We start from the raw sequence: 18,925 nt of genomic DNA on the forward strand, positions 1-18,925 counted from the left end.
AGTTAGAGCTTGCACGGACGGACGGACGGACGGACGGACAGACAGTCACCCGGATTTCAACTCGTCTCTTCATCCTGATCATTTATATATATATAACCCTATATCTAACTCGATTAGTTTAAGGTGATACAAACAACCGTTAGGTGAACAAAACTATTATACTCTGTAGCAACAGGTTGCGAGAGTATAAATATATGCATTTTTGAAGTTCTTTTCAGAATATCAGATGCGCATACTAATGGAGAATAAGCAGAAAAAGTATCCGCTCACTGCTTATTACATTAGTTTTTTGTAGTTTCTACGCGTTTAAGAGCTGATAATTTTTTGGACGTGTCAATAATACAGGTTTAGATAATCGAAGGAAAATGTGAGTAAATTTTTCGAATTATTCAGCTTTAATCGAAATGAGTGCAAAAGGCAAAGAAATAAGTGTTGATGAGGGCAAAATAATATTAAAATTAGAGGACGGTAAAAGCTTTCGTGAAATTGGACGAGTTGTCAGCAGAACGGAGTCATCAGTGCGATACGTCATCCAGTAGTGGCACGCAAAAAGCCATTTATTTCTTTAAAAAAAAAACCGTATGAAGCGGATAAGAAAAAATATAGCATATTTGGAAAAAGGGAAGACAGATGGTGTGGCGAAAAACTTGTACGGCCTTTGAATCGCGAAATCTTACTTCAACCGTAAAGCATGGTGGGGGTGGAGTTCAATTGAGGGGGTGTATGGCAGCAAGTGGAGTTGGTGGTATTGAGTTTATCGAAAATTTAATGAATAAATTTGTTTATTTAAATATTTTAAAACGACAAATTAGGATTGCCAAACGTGTTTTGTTTCCAACAGGACAATGACCCTAAGCATACAGCGGAACTTGTTCGCCGTTGGCTTCTTTATAATGCTACAAAACAGCTACATTCACCTTCACAATCACCTGACCTCAATCCAATTGAGCATTTATGGGCTTTATTGGAGCGCAGAATTCGCACACATACGATTACCAGCAAAGAAATGTTCAAGACCGTTATATTAGACGAATGGAGTTAAATGTCAGCTCAAGATACGAGAAAATTAATACATTCCATGACAAAACGTTTTTTTTAAGTGAAAAGATGTGATTTGATAACACAAAAAAAAATTTTTTTAATTGGTCAATTAGTCAAACTTTTATTTTAGTTCAAAAGATTTTGTACCCAGTGAGCGAAGACTTTTTCTACCTAGTGTATATTTCTAACTTCAGCGTCGATGGTGGCATTCATCTCTTGAAGAATTAAGTTTCAGTCATTGATTGACTGAATGATTTTAAACCATATGGAGGCCATAAAAACGTACTCAAATTTGCTCATTTATTTAAAATTCTTTCAACGTTCCGACGAGTTTCTGCGCTGTTTATCAATCCGTGAAGATTTTTCGCAAATGGCTTGACGGAATCGATTCTGGCAGATCACTTTGTATGAGGAAGACAGTGAAGTGAATTGGGTATTTTGGATTTCAGAATTTCCCAATGTTGTAAGATATTACTGAAAATATTGAAACATTGCTCAAGGATGGCGTTCAGCCAAGTTGAATCCATCCAAATTTAGCGTGTGGGCACCACAGGGCGAAAGACCTGCATACTTAATTTTCCGTTGGATGTGATTTTGCGCTTCTTCATATTTACCGCTCATATTACTACCATTTCGTAGCCCTGTTCACGGTAATCTTTTAAAGGAATGTTGTAACTTTCCAATGTTTTTTTAATTAAAGCGAAAATAGTTATGCATATAACGGTTTTGTTAAAAACTGCGATAACAATCAATAACGAAATGCGTCAGAGACACTAAATTTTATATCCGAGATGACACAAAAGCGCTTCATAGGATCAGGTGTCAAAATTGGACAACGAGCGTGGCACCGCCCACATTTAAGTAAATCACATATCTCCGAACCGAACAAATAACACAATTATATATTCCATCTGATTTTTTCATTTTCCAGTATACAAATCAAGCTCTAATTAATATATCGGGATAAAAATTTGCATGTTTTTTGATAATAATATACCTTTGTGTCAAAAATGGGTTGAATCGAATCAATACTTCCCTTAGCCCCCATTTACCTGATATAAAGATTTTCGAACTTCCAGTTGATTTTATACCATATATGTATATCGGCTAATGTGCTAGTGTTTTTCTAATTTCAGTGTATCAGGCGAAAACTTGCTTTAGCCCCATATAAATGTATTCTTGAGTTTGAAACATTCGGCTGACCTTACTCCATATAAATGTTTTTATACTCTCGCAACTTGTTGCTACTGAGTATAATAGTTTTGTTCACCTAACGGTTGTTTGTATAGAGTTATAGGTATATATATAAATGATCAGGATGAAATGACGAGTTGAAATCCGGGTGACTGTCCGTCCGTCTGTCTGCGCAAGCTGTAAATTGAGTAAAAATGGAGATATCTTTATGAAACTTGGTACACATGTTTCTATTGCAGACGGGCGTAATCGGACCACTGCCACGCCCACAAAACGCCATTCATCAAAAACAAATAAATTGTCATAAGTAAGCTCCACAATAAGATACAAGACTGTTATTTGGTATACAGGATCAAATTAGGGAGGGGGATCTGCAATTTAAAATTTTTTAAAAAATATATAATTGAAATTCATATAATAAAATATATATACAATAAAAATTTCCGGGCTTCCTTACTCCGAAAACTTCCTTACATGTTATTTACTGATTTTAAGCAAATTATCGTTTATTGATTTCAGTTATTTAAAATGTAAATAGTGTGTGATTTCAATTTAAGAAGTTTCCTAGACGTAAACAAATAATAATTAAATTTTGTGAATAATTAATGTTTTTTGGCTTGGTAAATACTTGTACGTGTTTATGTAGATTGGCCTAAGTGTTCAGCACACGTATTATTTTTTCAGATATGAGAGATACTTTTGTACATTTTTTGACACATGCCAATTATGAAGAAATATTCGAGTAGATCAGAAAAATATGAGGACGAATGTGTGTATATATAATGGATAATATTTGTTTTAGCAATACACAAGATCATTGTTTACGCCATATAAAGTTTTTACAAATCAATCAGATATGCTTTTAAAAGATTTTTGTATAAGTAGTTTATGATGAAATAATTGATTGATAATTAGAAAATCAAATGAGTATTACTCGATATTAGTGTAAATCTATATAACAAGTTCTTAAATTTGAATAAATAAAAATCGTATTTGTATACATTTCGTAAAATAAATGTATTTAAACCAAGTCAAGTGGAATTACGCTAAATCGCCAATTTTATTTTCATGCGTTTGTCACGCTAAAATATGTAAAACAACGCTGAAAACGTTCATGTTTAATAATCTGCAAATACAAGTTTGTTCATTTATGCTATTCCGTAGATATTGAATTTTTTGTCCTCCCCTCCCATTGTTCTCACTGAACGCGCGGCACATCCATCGATACGCGGTGCACCTAGTTTCCGACATCTGTGCCGGTATAAAAAATAATCAATTGAACTACTAATGCCAATTTTATGTATTAAATAATGTATGTAATATGTATTTTTTAATTATTATGTCCGCATAGTAGAATTTGTGAACATACAGATTTGGAATAATCTTACATTTCTTTATATTTTTAATAAATAAATTTGATATAAAATTGTTTAGTCGTATCTTTTACTTGTGTGTTAATATCATAATATCACACAATATAAGGAACATAACAATTGTTTCAAAATACGTTAACTTTGTTATAATAAATAATTAATAATATGTATGACATAAAATAACCTTACTTAGTTGTTACTAATACGCAATGTTTTTAAGTAAATTGTGTGAGGTTTTTGGAAATTTCTAATGTAATTTCACACTCGTCATTGGCAAACAATACATAAAATCGAATCAATCAGGGCTGTTGTGGAATCGAAGACAGATTTGCGTAGTTGTCCGAATTGACAAAACTTGGAAATGATAAATTCGATAAATTTGAAGTACCGAATAAAGAACTAAAATTTACAATGAGTGCCGCTATTTTTATTTTTATTTAAATTAAAAAATCACAATAATCCACCTGGGAAGTCGCATGTGAAATTTGGTTTGCATTTACTTGTATGTTTATTTTATGCTTTTATGCTTTATTGTAAAGACGCATTTGGTTGCTAATTACACATTTCAAATCTGTTAGCGACTATCCTCTTGCTTTGTCTCTGAAAACAAAACCGATAAAATTGGTTTTCGTGACACCCAAAACCGATACAATTTCTGTTTCGACGCCAAACCAATACTATCTGAATTTATGACACCTACTACATTTTTTTATCGGTTTCAATTCTGATTCTGACAACTATCAGATCCTACAACACCCCTGAATACTACCCCCAACTTCCATATACTGCATATAATGATTTTTGTTTTTCTAATAAATTTTATGTCGAATATGTCAATCAATGACCCTAATATACCTCATATAATGACTTCCGTCTTTCCACCTGATTTTAAACCGTTCAGGTTGTTGAATATATATTTTAAATAATCTAAATGAACAAGTTTTCTTAAAAATTATGTTGTATGGCGCCGAATTAGAATGTATACCTTGGTCTAAACCTCATATCCCTAATATAATGAATTCCAATCATCTGGTTGACGTTTTCCAAATCAACTCAATAGTTATAACATTTATTTGATTTAGCCTCTTCGGTCGAGTTTATTGGTCAAAGCAATTGTAAATAGCACAAATTTAGGGGAAATCTCTTTTCTTGTATATAAACAAATTTGAAATGTGTTAATATTTTGTGAAGTATCAATGACATCATAATTGGTAAAGACATTTTTGTCGGCAAAATTGCTTCGAGAGCATATCTGTTTTTTTATTAATAATTATGCTTGGGTAAATACACATTATATATTTAATTTAATAAAATAAAAAATTAAAAAATCCTTATATTTCACCATTTTTAATAGGTTTCCCCATTTTTGTGTAACTTATTCATTTGCTTATGAATATAAAATTGTCAATCAAAACAAAAGATGCCAAGCAAATAAGACAAGGCAAATAGAAATGCAATATCAGTAGATCAGTAACTTTGTATTGAATAATAAATTTATGTAAACTTATTGTTGACTTAGCTATACTGGGAAAACAGTAATTAAGTGATTTGACTTTTAAACGTGAAGTATTTTGTATACATAAATACATATGTATATATAATACATATATATATATACAGTTTATGTATTCTTTACTTGGAATAGTAATATAAATATTAATTTGCGTCTCATTCCTTTAAGTGCTTTTAATTGTATGCTTTAATAGCTTGTGGCCGCTCACGTTTTCCATTCGCAAAGATGCCGATCTCTTGTGGATCAGCGTAACAGCATTTGTTTATATAATTTAATCAAGTATTGAAATCAGAATCATGGCATAAGTGCATACTTATCTTTTACGCAAATATACATAGATAGCCAAAAACCAAGTACACTTAAAGCAAATCAATATTTGTGGCTCTCCATCTCGACATAAGGAAAGACGGATTCAAATTGGTGATATTGCATTGAACTCCATTTACAAAGGTATTGAACTCGCATAGACGCATATGAATGAATGTGTGTACAATAGATTACATAAAAATAAAAACTTTTGCTTTGAGCTTGATATATTTAAGTATATATACAGACCGATAATCTATTTACATACACACACGAGCATTTGCATTTGTCCATTGAAGAAGACCCATGAATGAATATATTCAAGTTTATAGCACGAGATGTTCATAGAGGAATATCATTTAGTGTCTATGTTTACAATTTAAGTGTTGCTTAAGGAAACGTACTTCCTATATAAGTACTTTAGTGCATACTAATCCGCAAACAGCAACTATTTGCATACAGTTGTGGCCAAATGAAGGTTACATCGTTTGAAATTTTGTTCATTTCATCTGACTATGACGTTTGCCTTTATTTTACAATGAAGATTAAATTGTGTATATTGTGCAAATCAGAGGTTTTTAATAAAAATGTTCTTGAATTGATATTTGTAGTATGGTTGCAAAAAAAGTTCTGAGTTATATATGTTCTTATGTATCCACAAAAAATTTGACAATTTATTGTACATAAAAGGTGTATTTTAAAAATAACCGAACTTTATGGATATACAATAAAATGCACATCATATTATCTTTCAAAATTATTATTTATTCAAATAGGTTCCATTAAACTCCTCAATACAACGTTTGGAAGATCAACCAGCGCATGCCTAGTTTTTTATGTCATTTATAGGAGTTTCAAATGGTAACCAAACGTGAGTTTTTATTATTAAGCAATTTCGAACATCAAGAAGCATTTAATGACTAATTTATTCAGGTAAACGTTTTAATGTGAAATTTTAAAATATAAATTAGTCACTTAATTATTAGTATATTAATTATCAAGGTAATTAAAAAATACTCGTATCTATTCTGTTGTTACCGATCAGGAAAGTTCAATGCACAATTCCGCTATTGCGTGGCTAACTCCCCCCTCGAAGGCGAAGGAAAAACTGCCTTATCACACATTTATTTATAAAGTCAAATTACTCGTAGAGAGTCTTAAGTTAAAAGTTAAACACGGTGTTTAACATGGCGAGTCATTCACTTCAATGGATCCATGCGCCACTGTGATGACTGATGCGTGAAATCATCTTGTAACAAGTAAGGAAGGGCTAAGTTCGGATGTAACCGAACATTTTATACTCTCGCAAAGTCAAATGTTTATTAATAATTTAATACTCGTTTGAGATTTCTTTGTGGGTTGGCTGATATTTTCGGTAGAAGGTCAACTATAGGCACTGGGGTCCACATATTTAGTACTTAGGGGCTTAAACAGTTTTGGTTCGATTTAGACAATTTTTGGTCACAAGGTGGCATACTTTAAACGTATTATTCACGCAAAGTTTTACCCCGATATAATCATTGTTGCTGAAAGAATCAGATGGAATTGAAAATGGTGTTATATGGGAAATAGGCGTGGTTGTAGTCCGATTTCGCCCATTTTCGCACTATAATATAGAAATATGAAAATAACGTTATGTACCGAATTTTGTTGTAATTGGTTAAGCAGATCTCAAGATATGGGTTTTCACCTAAAAGTGGGTTGTGCACGCCCAATGTCTAATTTTGAACGCGGTTCCTATAAAGTCATCTCACACCATCCCAGAGATAAAATTTAATGTCTCTGGCGTGTCAATTTTCACACCGTCAATAGAAGTGCTAAAAACATTTGCTTCCAGTGAATTTTGTTATTTTAGCATTAGCGGTTTGGGAGATATGCACATTAAACCTATTAGAGGCGGGACCACGCCCACTTTAAAAAAAAAAGTTTAAACTGCAGATGCCCCTCCCTAATGTGATCTTGTGTACCAAATAATAGGCTTGTATCTTACTGCGGAGCTTAGTTATGGCAATTTATTTGTTTTTGATTAATGGCGTTTTGTGGGCGTGGCAGTGGTCCGATTACGCCCATCTGCAATACAAACCGTCTCACGGTACCAAGAAACATGTCTACCAAGTTTCATAAAGATATCTCAATTTTTACTCAAGTTAGAGCTTGCACGGACGGACAGACAGTCACCCGGATTTCAACTCGTCTCTTCATCTTGATCATTTATATATATATCACCCTATATCTAACTCGATTAGTTTTAGGTGATACAAATAACCGTTAGGTGAACAAAACTATTATATTCTGTAGCATCAGGTTGCGAGAGTATAAAAACGACACCACCACCGGTATGTGCTCAGCTACATAGTCTACCAACTGTCTTTTTATACCCTGAACAAGGTATATTAAGTTTGCCATGAAGTTTGTAACACCCCGAAGGAAACGTCGGAGACCCTATAAAACATATATATAAATGATCAGCATGACGAGTTGAGTTGATTTAACCATCTGTCCGTCTGTCTGTATATATACAAACTAGTCCCTCAGTTTTCAAGCTATCGATCTGGAATTCTGAACCTGTCCTTTTCTCACCAAGAAACTTCTCATTTGTCGGAACGGCCCATATCGGACCACAATAGCATATAGCTGGCATACAAACTGAACAATCGGAATCAAGTGCTTGAATGGAAAAGTATAAAATTTGACGAGGTATCTTCACGAAATTTGACATGAGTTATTTTCTAAGGCAGCAATGCAATCTCCGAAGAAATTATTCAGATCGAATGACTAAAGCATATAGTTGGTCTATTAACTGAACGATCGGAGTAAAGTGCATGCATGGAATTTTTTTTTATTTGACGAGGTACCTTCACGAAATTTGGCACGAGGCAACAAATTATTCTCCGCAGAAATTGTTCAGATCAGATTACTATAACATATAGCTGCCATACAAATTGAACGATCGAAATCAAGTTCTTGTAAGGAGCTTATGTATTTGTGAAGGCTATTATAGCTTCGGTGCAACCGAAGTTAATGTTTTTTCTTGTTTCAATTAAGACTATACTTGACTTGTTCTTTAAGATGTCAATTGACAGATTTTGGTCAGAATTATATCAGTTTCATACTAGTTCAATATATATAAATTCAAAATAATTTAGTTCAATTATGGACTGAATTGAATACCTAAATCAAATAACACGAGTATACTATTAATCGTTTTATAATTGGTACAGGTTAGTTTATATAGTAAATGTATTGACATCATTATGATGTTAATTAAAAAATATAATTTTCTATAAGTCATTTTAAAATCCCTTTTTTATTTTCTAATATATAATCAGTGGAATTTTGTTTTTAATTGTATCACATATTGGTAGTGTATATTTATACATATGAGGCTACTTTAGTTTTACGTTCATCTTTTCCTTGAATTTTTCCGCCAGAGTCAATAGGTGAACGCGTTATCGCTAATTTCGCCGAAGGAATGGTTGCTTTTGATTTGCTTGAGTGCGAGAAAGTGCACTTAACTTAATTTAAATCAATTATGAATGTAAGACAACCTTATTTTTCTAGTTGCGGCTGTCAATTAAATGTTATTGTACTCGTATGCATGTGAACTAATATGATTTTAGAGGAATAACTTTTGGCTCAGCCCTTAATGTGGACGTTGACATGGTCTGTCAAGGTAAGGTTTCTAAAACCCTGTTAATTTGTTGGTAGCAATGCTTCGTAATGCATTTAATAGTTACCGAAAATACCCGTCCATATACCATACATTTAAATATTATTGGAATCAAAGCATTTTATTTTTTGAATTTTCCTACCTTATTAAATCATACGTTTTAGTACACATTGTCGTTATATAATATATTATACTTTTTATACTCTAGCAACGTATTGCTACATAGTATAATAGTTTTTTTCACCTAATGATTCTTTGTATCACCCAAAAATAATCGATTTAGATATAGGGCTACATATACATACATATATAAGTTATCAGGATAACGAGACGAGTTGAATTCCGAGTGACTGTCTGCCCGTCTGTCCGTGCAAGCGATAACTTGAGTAAAAATTTATATACCTTGATGGAACTTGCTACATATGCTACTTGGCACCCAACTTTTCACCTGACTTCAAACCGTACAGGTTGGTCTAAATGTGTGATATTTTACTGAAACTACAATAAATGGATAAGTTTCCTTGAAAACTGAATATGAATATAATTGGCCTAGGCCTTGGTCTAAACCTCATGTGCTTAATATATAAATTTCAATCCTCTGGTTGACATCTTCCACATCAACTCAACACATTAAATTGTGCCTCTTCCGTTAAGTTTATATCACAAACATACATCTTAGTTGAAGATGTTTTAATATAATTTTCCTTGACGCGATTAAAATACAAGGTGCGTTCCACAGTAAACAGGACTTTTAAAAAAAAGACAGAACAAATGGTTTTATCGGCAAAATCAATTAATTTTATTCAAAAAAGTCTCCTTCTGCTTTAATACAGCTTTTTGCACGGTCCAAAAGCATGTCGAACGAGTGTTTTAGCTCGTTGCCCGGTATCGTGCGCCAGTATACCGGTGCAAGCCTTTTGAATGGCCTTCACGTCTGCATTACGCTTTCCTTTCATCGGCAAATGCATTTTTCCGAAAAGGTAGAAGCCGCACGGCCACAAGCGTCGATCGATGAGACGGCGCATTATCGTGCAACAAACGCCAACTTCCAGCTTCGTGATATTCGGGCCGAACACGTCGAATATGGCACACTAAACGCTTCAAAACTCCAAGGTAGAATACCGCATTAACGTTTTGCTGGGTGGAACAAATTCTTTGTGGACAATACCCTTGGAATCTTAAAAACAAATCAGCATTGTCTTCACTTTTGACTTCTCCAGGCGCGATTTTTTGGGTTTCGGCTCATTTCTCATTTATGTCCTCACGACCATTTTGAAAACGTTGAAACCACTCGTGCACTCAGCTACGAAATGGGCAATCATCGCCATAAACGTGTTTCATCAATTGAAACGTTTCGGGAAAAGTTTTACCAATTTTAAAACAAAATTTAATGTTGGCTCTTTGTTCGAAGCTCATTTTCGCACCGATGACAAAAACATACTGACACTTACAACGCAATAACTTGACTTTCAATAGATGTGATGTCATGAAATTTTTACTGGAAGTCGATAAAGGATAGCAGATTCTAACGCACTACATAGCAGATTCTAACGACATAAAGACGACGTCACTAGAGTTTACTTTGTTACTTTTTTACTGTTTACTTTAGAACGCACCTTGTATATTAATAAAACTAAATTCAGTATAAGTTAATAAGATAAATGATCAGGATGAAGAGACGAGTTGAAATTCGGGTGATTGTCTGTTCGTCCGTCCGTCTGTCCATCTGTGCAAGCTGTAACTTGAGTAAAAATGGATATATCTTTATGAAACTTGGTACACATGTTTTTTGGTACCGTAAGACGGTTGTTATTGCAGATGCAGTGTTGAAATGAGTGAAATCGAGTGACAACCTCGCCCACTCCCCATATAACGGTACTGTTAAAAACTACTGAAAGCGCGACAAATCAAGCACTAACACGCCAGAGACATAAAATTTTAACTCTCTCTCTATTATGAAATGACTTCATATGAAAACCCATATCTTGGGATCTACTTACCCGATTTCAACGAAATTCGGTTCGTAACATTTTATTTGTTTTTGTGTGAAAAAACGGGTTGAATTGGATCAATACTTCCTACAGATCTCATATGAAAATGAGAGAGCATGTTTTACTTATGACAAGGTATCTTTGTGCTTAAAATGGATAAAATTTTACCTCGCACCCATGTAACTAATATCAAAATTTTTGAATTTAAGCCAACAATATTATCTCCGAAAAAATTGTTCAGATCAGATCACTATAGCATATAGCTGCCATACAAACTGAACGATCGGAATCAAATGTTTGTATGAAAAAGTATTTCATTTGACGAGGTATCTTCACGAAATTAAGCACGAGTTATTATTCAAGGCAGCAATGTCATCTCCGAAGAAATTGTTCACATCAGATCACTATATCATACTAGCTTTTACCCGTGACTTCGCTCGCATCGAATCCATCAAATAAGTATCAGATATCATTATAGTAGAAACGGATCAATATAAAGAATATATTTTATTGCTTGGCTTGGATTACTTACTTGAAAAACTTACTAAATGCAATGAATTTTAAAATATACTTTATTGAAGCAATACAACAAAGATTAAAATATATTTCACTATAACGAAAATAAATAATTTTGAAATGTAACAATTAAAAATAAGCAGTATAGATGATTAATCAAGGATATTTTTATAAACTATATTATACGTTTTTCCGTTAGGTGCAAATATGTCTAGATTCCGGGCATTAGATACACGCGAACAGGCTACATATAGTTGACCATGTGAAAAGCATGACTTTTCTAAATGTACTCCTGCCACCTGTAATGTTTGTCCTTGTGGGAAACTGAACGCTTTTATATTGGAATGGAAGGTCAGTGGGAATAATTGGAATCCGAGGTATGATCACACTTTTTCCTTTACCAACAACTCTTAAAATAGTAGCGCCAAGTATGTTCTGTCCCAATTTCGTTATCCGAAGTCGTGTTCCATTACATAGCAGAGGAGCATTTAAATTTCGCATAAGCATTACTGGTAGTTTCAATTTAAGCTTATGAGATGGTACACCCGACAGTTCAGGTGAATTTAAAAACTCAACAGGATATGATGTACTTAATTCCACAATTGTATCCATTGACAAATATTCCATCATTTCCCCTTCCACCTCTTTTAAAATGTCATTATAGATTCTATTAACAACTTAATTTTTTGTTGCTAATATTGCTCTTGTGCACAGCCACTGATCACTACTCAAATTTTGTTTCAACTCTGGAAAAACATTGGCAATGAGATCCACATCATTTGCTACTAAATTACAAAATTCTCTTGAAAGTTATACATAACCAGTAAAACTACCATTCCTCCATTAAATATTCTATAGCCTTTTTGTGAGACACTGTACATTCATCCCACACTAAAAGCTTACATTACTACCTCGAGAACTATTTTTACTGAAATTACAGATGGGTTAATCTTCCTGTGCAAGATTTAATGGTAATTTCAAAACGGAATGTGCAGTACGGCCGCCGTTTAAAACCTTTGTTGCAATATCCGAAGAAGCTACTGCAACTGCTATTTGTCTGTTTTTTGATGTACATTAATAATAAGTTGAGCAAAAACGTTTTTCCTGTTCTTCTTGGTGCATCGAGAAAGAAGACTCTACTTTTGCCGGATTATATTCTATGTAAAACTTGACGGAAAACACGAGCTTGCTCTGGAAGTAACAGAGGGATTAATTCTTCAACTTGTTGCTGCAGTGCTATGAAATCATAATTTTGCTTTCGAGCAATTTCATTGTTAAAATCATCCTCATTATCTCTTCGAGGACTTTTCATTCCAAAATCATCTAATTTTTTCCAACAATTGTAAAACCTTGTTTTCAATTAGAATTAGCGTTTGGTTGTAAATATGTTCATTGAAAGTCATATCTGTATGTACTTGCTGAAGTTTATGTTGAAGATATTTTACATGTCATGCCATGCATTCTATGTACTGATCCCAAAGAATTTGAGGGTTAGAAAGACCGCAAAAAGATAAAAGTGTAGCGTAAAGTTTCCTTATTCTATCTGGTGATCGACATTGTACGGCTTCCTCCATAGTTTCGTCCCAATGATTATCATTTTCTAACAATCGTCGTGCCTCACATGCTTCTCTGTATGTTTGACATCTCTGACCATTAACAATTTTAAGTTCTGCAAAGCTAGTTGGACCTCTAACATGGTGCAATAACATACGCAGACAAAAGAATATTCGAAATTTGTAACGTGCACGGTATAGACACGACCAAGAGCATCTGATACTTTAACCCCAGGTTGATTTTCTACAGGTGTACTTGAATGCGACGTTGCCATTGTTTTTTTGGTGTTGGAGGTGTTCCATCTATAATAACGGGGGACCTCAGAGTACAATAATGCCTTTGCAAAATTATCATTCTGACAAAGCTTGAAAAACGCAGTCAATGTTGTCTCAGGGGGAGACAAAATTCTGTCTTGAAAAATATTGTCATTAAAAAAAACACGCCGTCCGTTTTCTAAATGTACTGCAAGATGTGTAACAGTAGGATATCTTTCATGCAGTGGAAAACCAAGAAGCCGCCACGCGGCTTCGTTGCTACTGACATATCTTTCCGCTTGGTATTTTTGTATTTCATTGGGGACCTGCACAGCATCTTTATTATGCAAATTGAAGATTGTCTGATCACTTCCTTTATTGTTATACTTGCAAATATACTTAATCGCACGTACAGAATTACAGGCTTCAACATTTATGTGGGCGTTGAAAATTTTACACAAAATTGGCGAATAGGGCACAACCCAGCTATTATCAAAACTCTTTAATTCCCCACTGTGAGTAGGAATGTTAACATGTTTACCACCATCTGCAGGCGCCCTTCGTCTATATAACGGGTAACCCTTATCACTATGAACTGTTTCTCTAATCAGTTCCCGAGGATATTTTTTTGAACACTTGCCATCTTTCGTGCAAGGTGATGCAGGGTTTGGAGTTCCACAGGGACCGTGAATCATGTTTTTAATAACCGTGTCGTACAGATTTTTATCTTCTTCTGTATCTGGAATTTCAGCGCTAATTATTTTGTCTATTTGATTAGGAAGTAGCTTCTGTTTTAACCAAATCAATATGTACACATGCGGTAGACCTCGTTTTTGCCATTCAATGGAGTACATATGGCATTCGATAACGGGGACTGTTCACAAAAGTGGACGGCAGAATAACCATTTTGCCAATTGCATAAGGTTTAATATTATCATTTGCGTTAATCGCATCTTGTAGATGTATGTAATTTTCAGCACTTAATTTTTTCTGATTTAGAGAAATGTAACGAAGACGTTCACTCTCTACTTTATTATACATATCTACTAAAAATTTATTGAAGAGATGGCTTGTACGCAGAAGCAGATTGATGTCATGCTCTCGATGCTTCATATAATACGCATAAAGGTCCATACAGGAAACTTTTTTATTTGGAATTGGCTCGTTCGTTGTCGGATTGATGACTGAAATATTGAAATGATGTCCTGATTCACCTTTACTGAAAATTAATAGATACTGCAAAGCGTCATAAAATTTATGAGTATCAGCTACGCGCTTTAACGCATTATCATGTGCTCGTAACACTATGTCGCGAAGTGAGCACGGGTCACCAGTAACCAAAACAGCAACTTCATTGACCATCGGTGCATTATAACGCCTCTCATGTTCACCACGTGTAGTTCGATCAGCATGAATGACAACTTTGTAATTATCTGAAGGCCAGTTGTCTATCGCACTTTTAAAAATCTTCACCAAATCATTGTGACTGTGTAACATTCGTTGAATTTTTAATAATGTTTCTCTTTCTACTCCATCTATATACTGGCAACGAAGATTTACTTCATTTTGTTCATCACCCATAAAATACACCTGCAAAAATTTATGCTGATCTTTATTTCCTGGAAAAAGTAATCCAATTTGACGATATATTTGTCCTTGTACAGTAAAGGTTGGTGAAAATCCAAGCATTATTATCACTTTATCAACTCCGAAGGATGTCATTCTAAAGTAAGAATTATACTTCCTTATTTTACTTAGAAATCGTTTTGACTCATCTGTAACACTAAACAATAAAGTTTTTAAAGGTTCTTCTGGTTCACCAAGTAATGAAAGTGAAACTTTACCAGTGCTGCAGCACATTCCAGCAGTTTCATCTTTCCATTTAAAAGCATCACAATACTGACATTTTTTATCCATTGAGCCAATAACAATTAAGGGATGATTAGAATACTCAACTAAGAGATCATATTGAAAACCAGTACCATTAAATACAGACCAATCCTTAGTCATGAAATTTCGACGACGCGTGGTCCTTACTTCTGCATCATGAATTATTCTTGCCTGCAATTGTTCTTGCGTTTCCGTCGCTCTTCTAGCGTCCTGCTGCTTAGCCTGTCTTTCTGAACGTACTCGTGTCTGATGAGAAGTTTCAGCTGCTCTCAAAACACGTTGTCGCTCTGCTTGCTGTTGTCTTCTCAGCTCTGCGTGAACTTCAGATTCTTGATTTCGTGCAACTTTAGCTTTACGGACCGACGAAGAATTTCTTGATAGCGCAGATTTCCGCTTTCGAGGCATTTTTAAAGTATATAAGAGTATAATATTGGTGTTATTTCTCTGATTTACGTTTTTTATACATTTATGTTTTCTTTCATTTTTAATTTTTTCGACAAACAATCATTTCTGCCAAACTTTTTTTTTTCAATTTCAAAATTTTCAAATTTATTTTCCAAACATATATAATCTTCCAAAATAATTTTTTTAATAATCCGTAAAAAATTTATAAATCTTGTAATAAAAAGTATCCTATGTTCATTCTGACACCTCTAAGAGTATATGTACAAAATTTCATGATGATCTGTTAAGTAGTTTTTGCGTGAAAGCTTAACAAACAAACGGACTTTCGCATTTATAATATAGTATAGATATATATTAGCTGCTATACAATTTGAATGATCGGAATAAAGTTCTAAATATTATCGCTTCGGTGCAACCAAAGTTAACGTTTTCTTGTTTTGAATAAAATAACGCTTATTGTGACTTAACTATAACAGTTAGACATATACTGTCGCGTCATAGATAAATACATATATGTTTTGCAAAGTCGTAGTACGTTATTTTGTTCTAAAATCAATAGTATTTCCAGCGCACGCTATGTAAGGAATTTTTTGGTACTTTTTTTACACCTTAAGTTACATTATTGGCTTTTAGTAATGACTCTAACTATTTTGAAAATATAATATAGTCTATGTTCACCGGAGCGAGTGTAGTTTCCCAATTTTGAAAATCCGTCAACTAGTTTCGGAGCCTTTTCAATTGAAACAAACAAACAATCAAATCTTTCCTCTTTATAATATTAGTATAGATAAAAGCATTATATTTAGAAATCTGAGGATACGGATTAAAGAGTCAAAACATGCTCTAATATCTATTCAGATATATATAAAATATTCTACAACTAGAAAAAAATCATCAGGAAGTTAAACATGTGAATAAATCAGAATACGCTTATTAAATTATTCAACATTTCCATTATGCCAGTGAGCATTTAGAATAAACGTTGTAAATTTTCTTTGTTTTTATTCAACGACGATTCATTACACATTTATTTATATGTATATATATTTTTGCTATATATGTATGTACATATGTATGTTTAACAAGTAAGGAAGGGCTAAGTTCGGATGTAACCGAACATTTTATACTCTCGCAAAGTCAAATGGTATACTCGTTTGAGATTTCTTTGTGGATTGACTGATATTTTCGGTAGAAGGTCAACTATAGGCACTGGGGTCCACATATTTAGTACTTAGGGGCTTGAACAGTTTTGGTTCGATTTAGAAAATTTTTGGTCACAAGGTGGCATACTTTAAACGTATTATTCACGCAAAGTTTTACGCCGATATAATCATTGTTGCTTGATTTGCATAGTGGAAAGTGAAAGAATCAAGTGGTATTTAAAATGGTGTCATATGGAAAATAGGCGTGGTTGTAATCCGATTTCGCCCATTTTCGCACTATGACATAGAAACATGAAAAGAACGTTATGCACCGAATTTGGTTGAAATCGGTTAAGCAGATCTCAAGATATGGGTTTTCACCTAAAAGTGGGCTGTACCACGCCCACTGTCTAATTTTGAACGCGGTTCCTATAAAGTCATCTTATACCATCTCAGAGATAAAATTTAATGTCTCTGGCGTGTTTAGTGCTTGATTTATCGCGCTTTTAGTAGTTTTTAACAGTACCGTTATATGGGGAGTGGGCGGAGTTGCCACCCGATTTCAACTATTTTCACACCGTCAATAGAAGTGCTAAAAACATTTGCTTCCAGTGAATTTTGTTATTATAGCATTAGCGGTTTAGGAGATATGCACATTAAACCTATTAGAGGCGGGACCACGCCCACTTTTTAAAAAAAAATTTTAACTGCAGATGCCCCTCCCTAATGTGATCCTGTGTACCAAATAACAGTCTTGTATCTTATTGCGGAGCTTAGTTATGGCAAGTTATTTGTTTTTGATTAATGGCGTTTTGTGGGCGTGGCAGTGGTCCGATTACGCCCATCTGCAATACCAACCGTCTCACGGTACCATGAAACATGTCTACCAAGTTTCATAAAGATATCTCAATTTTTACTCAAGTTAGAGCTTGCACGGACGGACGGACAGACGGACAGACGGACGGACAGACGGACGGACGGACAGACAGTCACCCGGATTTCAACTCGTCTCTTCATCCTGATCATTTATATATATATAACCCTATATCTAACTCGATTAATTTTAGGTGATACAAACAACCGTTAGGTGAACAAAACTATTATACTCTGTAGCAACAGGTTGCGAGAGTATAAAAATATGCGCTTTTATTTATGTATATCAGTATGTACAACACCTTATGCATAATAAATGCCAGCTTACAATCTGCGTCAACTTTTTATTTGTTACTCCCACTTTGTAATGTTTTGTACATGTCCAGCCCCACACACAATCAAAGCAATTTGATTTTACAGCTGGTCTTATTTAACTGCACGCAGTGACGGAGACAATGGTCTAACTAGTCATTTGTTTAGATTTCACCAGCAAAGAAGCCAAAATTCTACTAAAGATCAAAAACGTAACAATGTCGTCGTCGTCAACAAATATCAAATAAATAACTTGGCGCAACCGAACTTTTATGCCCGGTACACAATCCATTTGTCGATATCGATGATCTTAAAATATGTTCAGAGAGTGCTTCAAAAAAGTATATACGCTGTCCGATGAGTAGAACAAGTTTAGACCGATAAAATTTCCTATATAAACGAAAAGCATAAAAAATGTATGTATTTTTTGGATCACATAAAATAAAGTATTCGGACAAAAATTCTCACCGATCATTTGATTTTGTTCATATATATACCCGTGTGAGTCTCATATTGAATACAGGAAAGAAACTATTCAGACTGGTAGATTGCGCTTAAAATCGTTTACAAATTTGATTGGACATATACTAAATATGAGTAGGATAAACTGAACATAATGACATATGGAAGGGATAGACTTAACAAAATGACTTATTCGTGGTTAAATTTGTTTACGCTAAATTGACAATAGAAAACTTCAGTGCCGTATATTTTCGTGACATCAAGAAATATTATAAAAATAACAAAAAGTTGTGAATTGAAATATGCTGACATTTCATAGTAACTTGATGGACAACCATTAGTTTAACTTTTTCCACTAGGTTGTTATTTTGCTCAAAAAGTATGGTATGTGCTAAAAAAGGTATATGCTTTGACTACGACTGTCACTGA

The 18,925-nt window shown here is 33.9% G+C and overlaps 1 protein-coding gene across 5 annotated transcripts in view; it reads left to right on the forward strand.

Annotated features, from left to right (window-relative positions):
• drongo (Arf GTPase activating protein drongo) overlaps positions 1-18,925 on the forward strand; it is a 111,096-nt gene that overhangs the window by 39,200 nt on the left and 52,971 nt on the right. The window contains exon 2 of one of the 5 annotated variants that reach the window (XM_070106345.1): positions 6,204-6,298. The exons of 3 other annotated variants lie outside the window; for them this stretch is intronic. In XM_070106345.1, coding sequence (XP_069962446.1) covers positions 6,264-6,298 — 35 coding nt within the window. In that variant the 5' untranslated portion in view covers positions 6,204-6,263. Of the gene's footprint in view, positions 1-6,203; positions 6,299-11,962; positions 11,982-18,925 lie in introns of those variants that run through there. One more of the 5 variants, XM_070106347.1, reaches the window with a different exon arrangement.

This window comes from Bactrocera oleae, chromosome 3 (genome assembly GCF_042242935.1).
Source record: "Bactrocera oleae isolate idBacOlea1 chromosome 3, idBacOlea1, whole genome shotgun sequence".
NCBI lineage: Eukaryota > Metazoa > Arthropoda > Insecta > Diptera > Tephritidae > Bactrocera > Bactrocera oleae.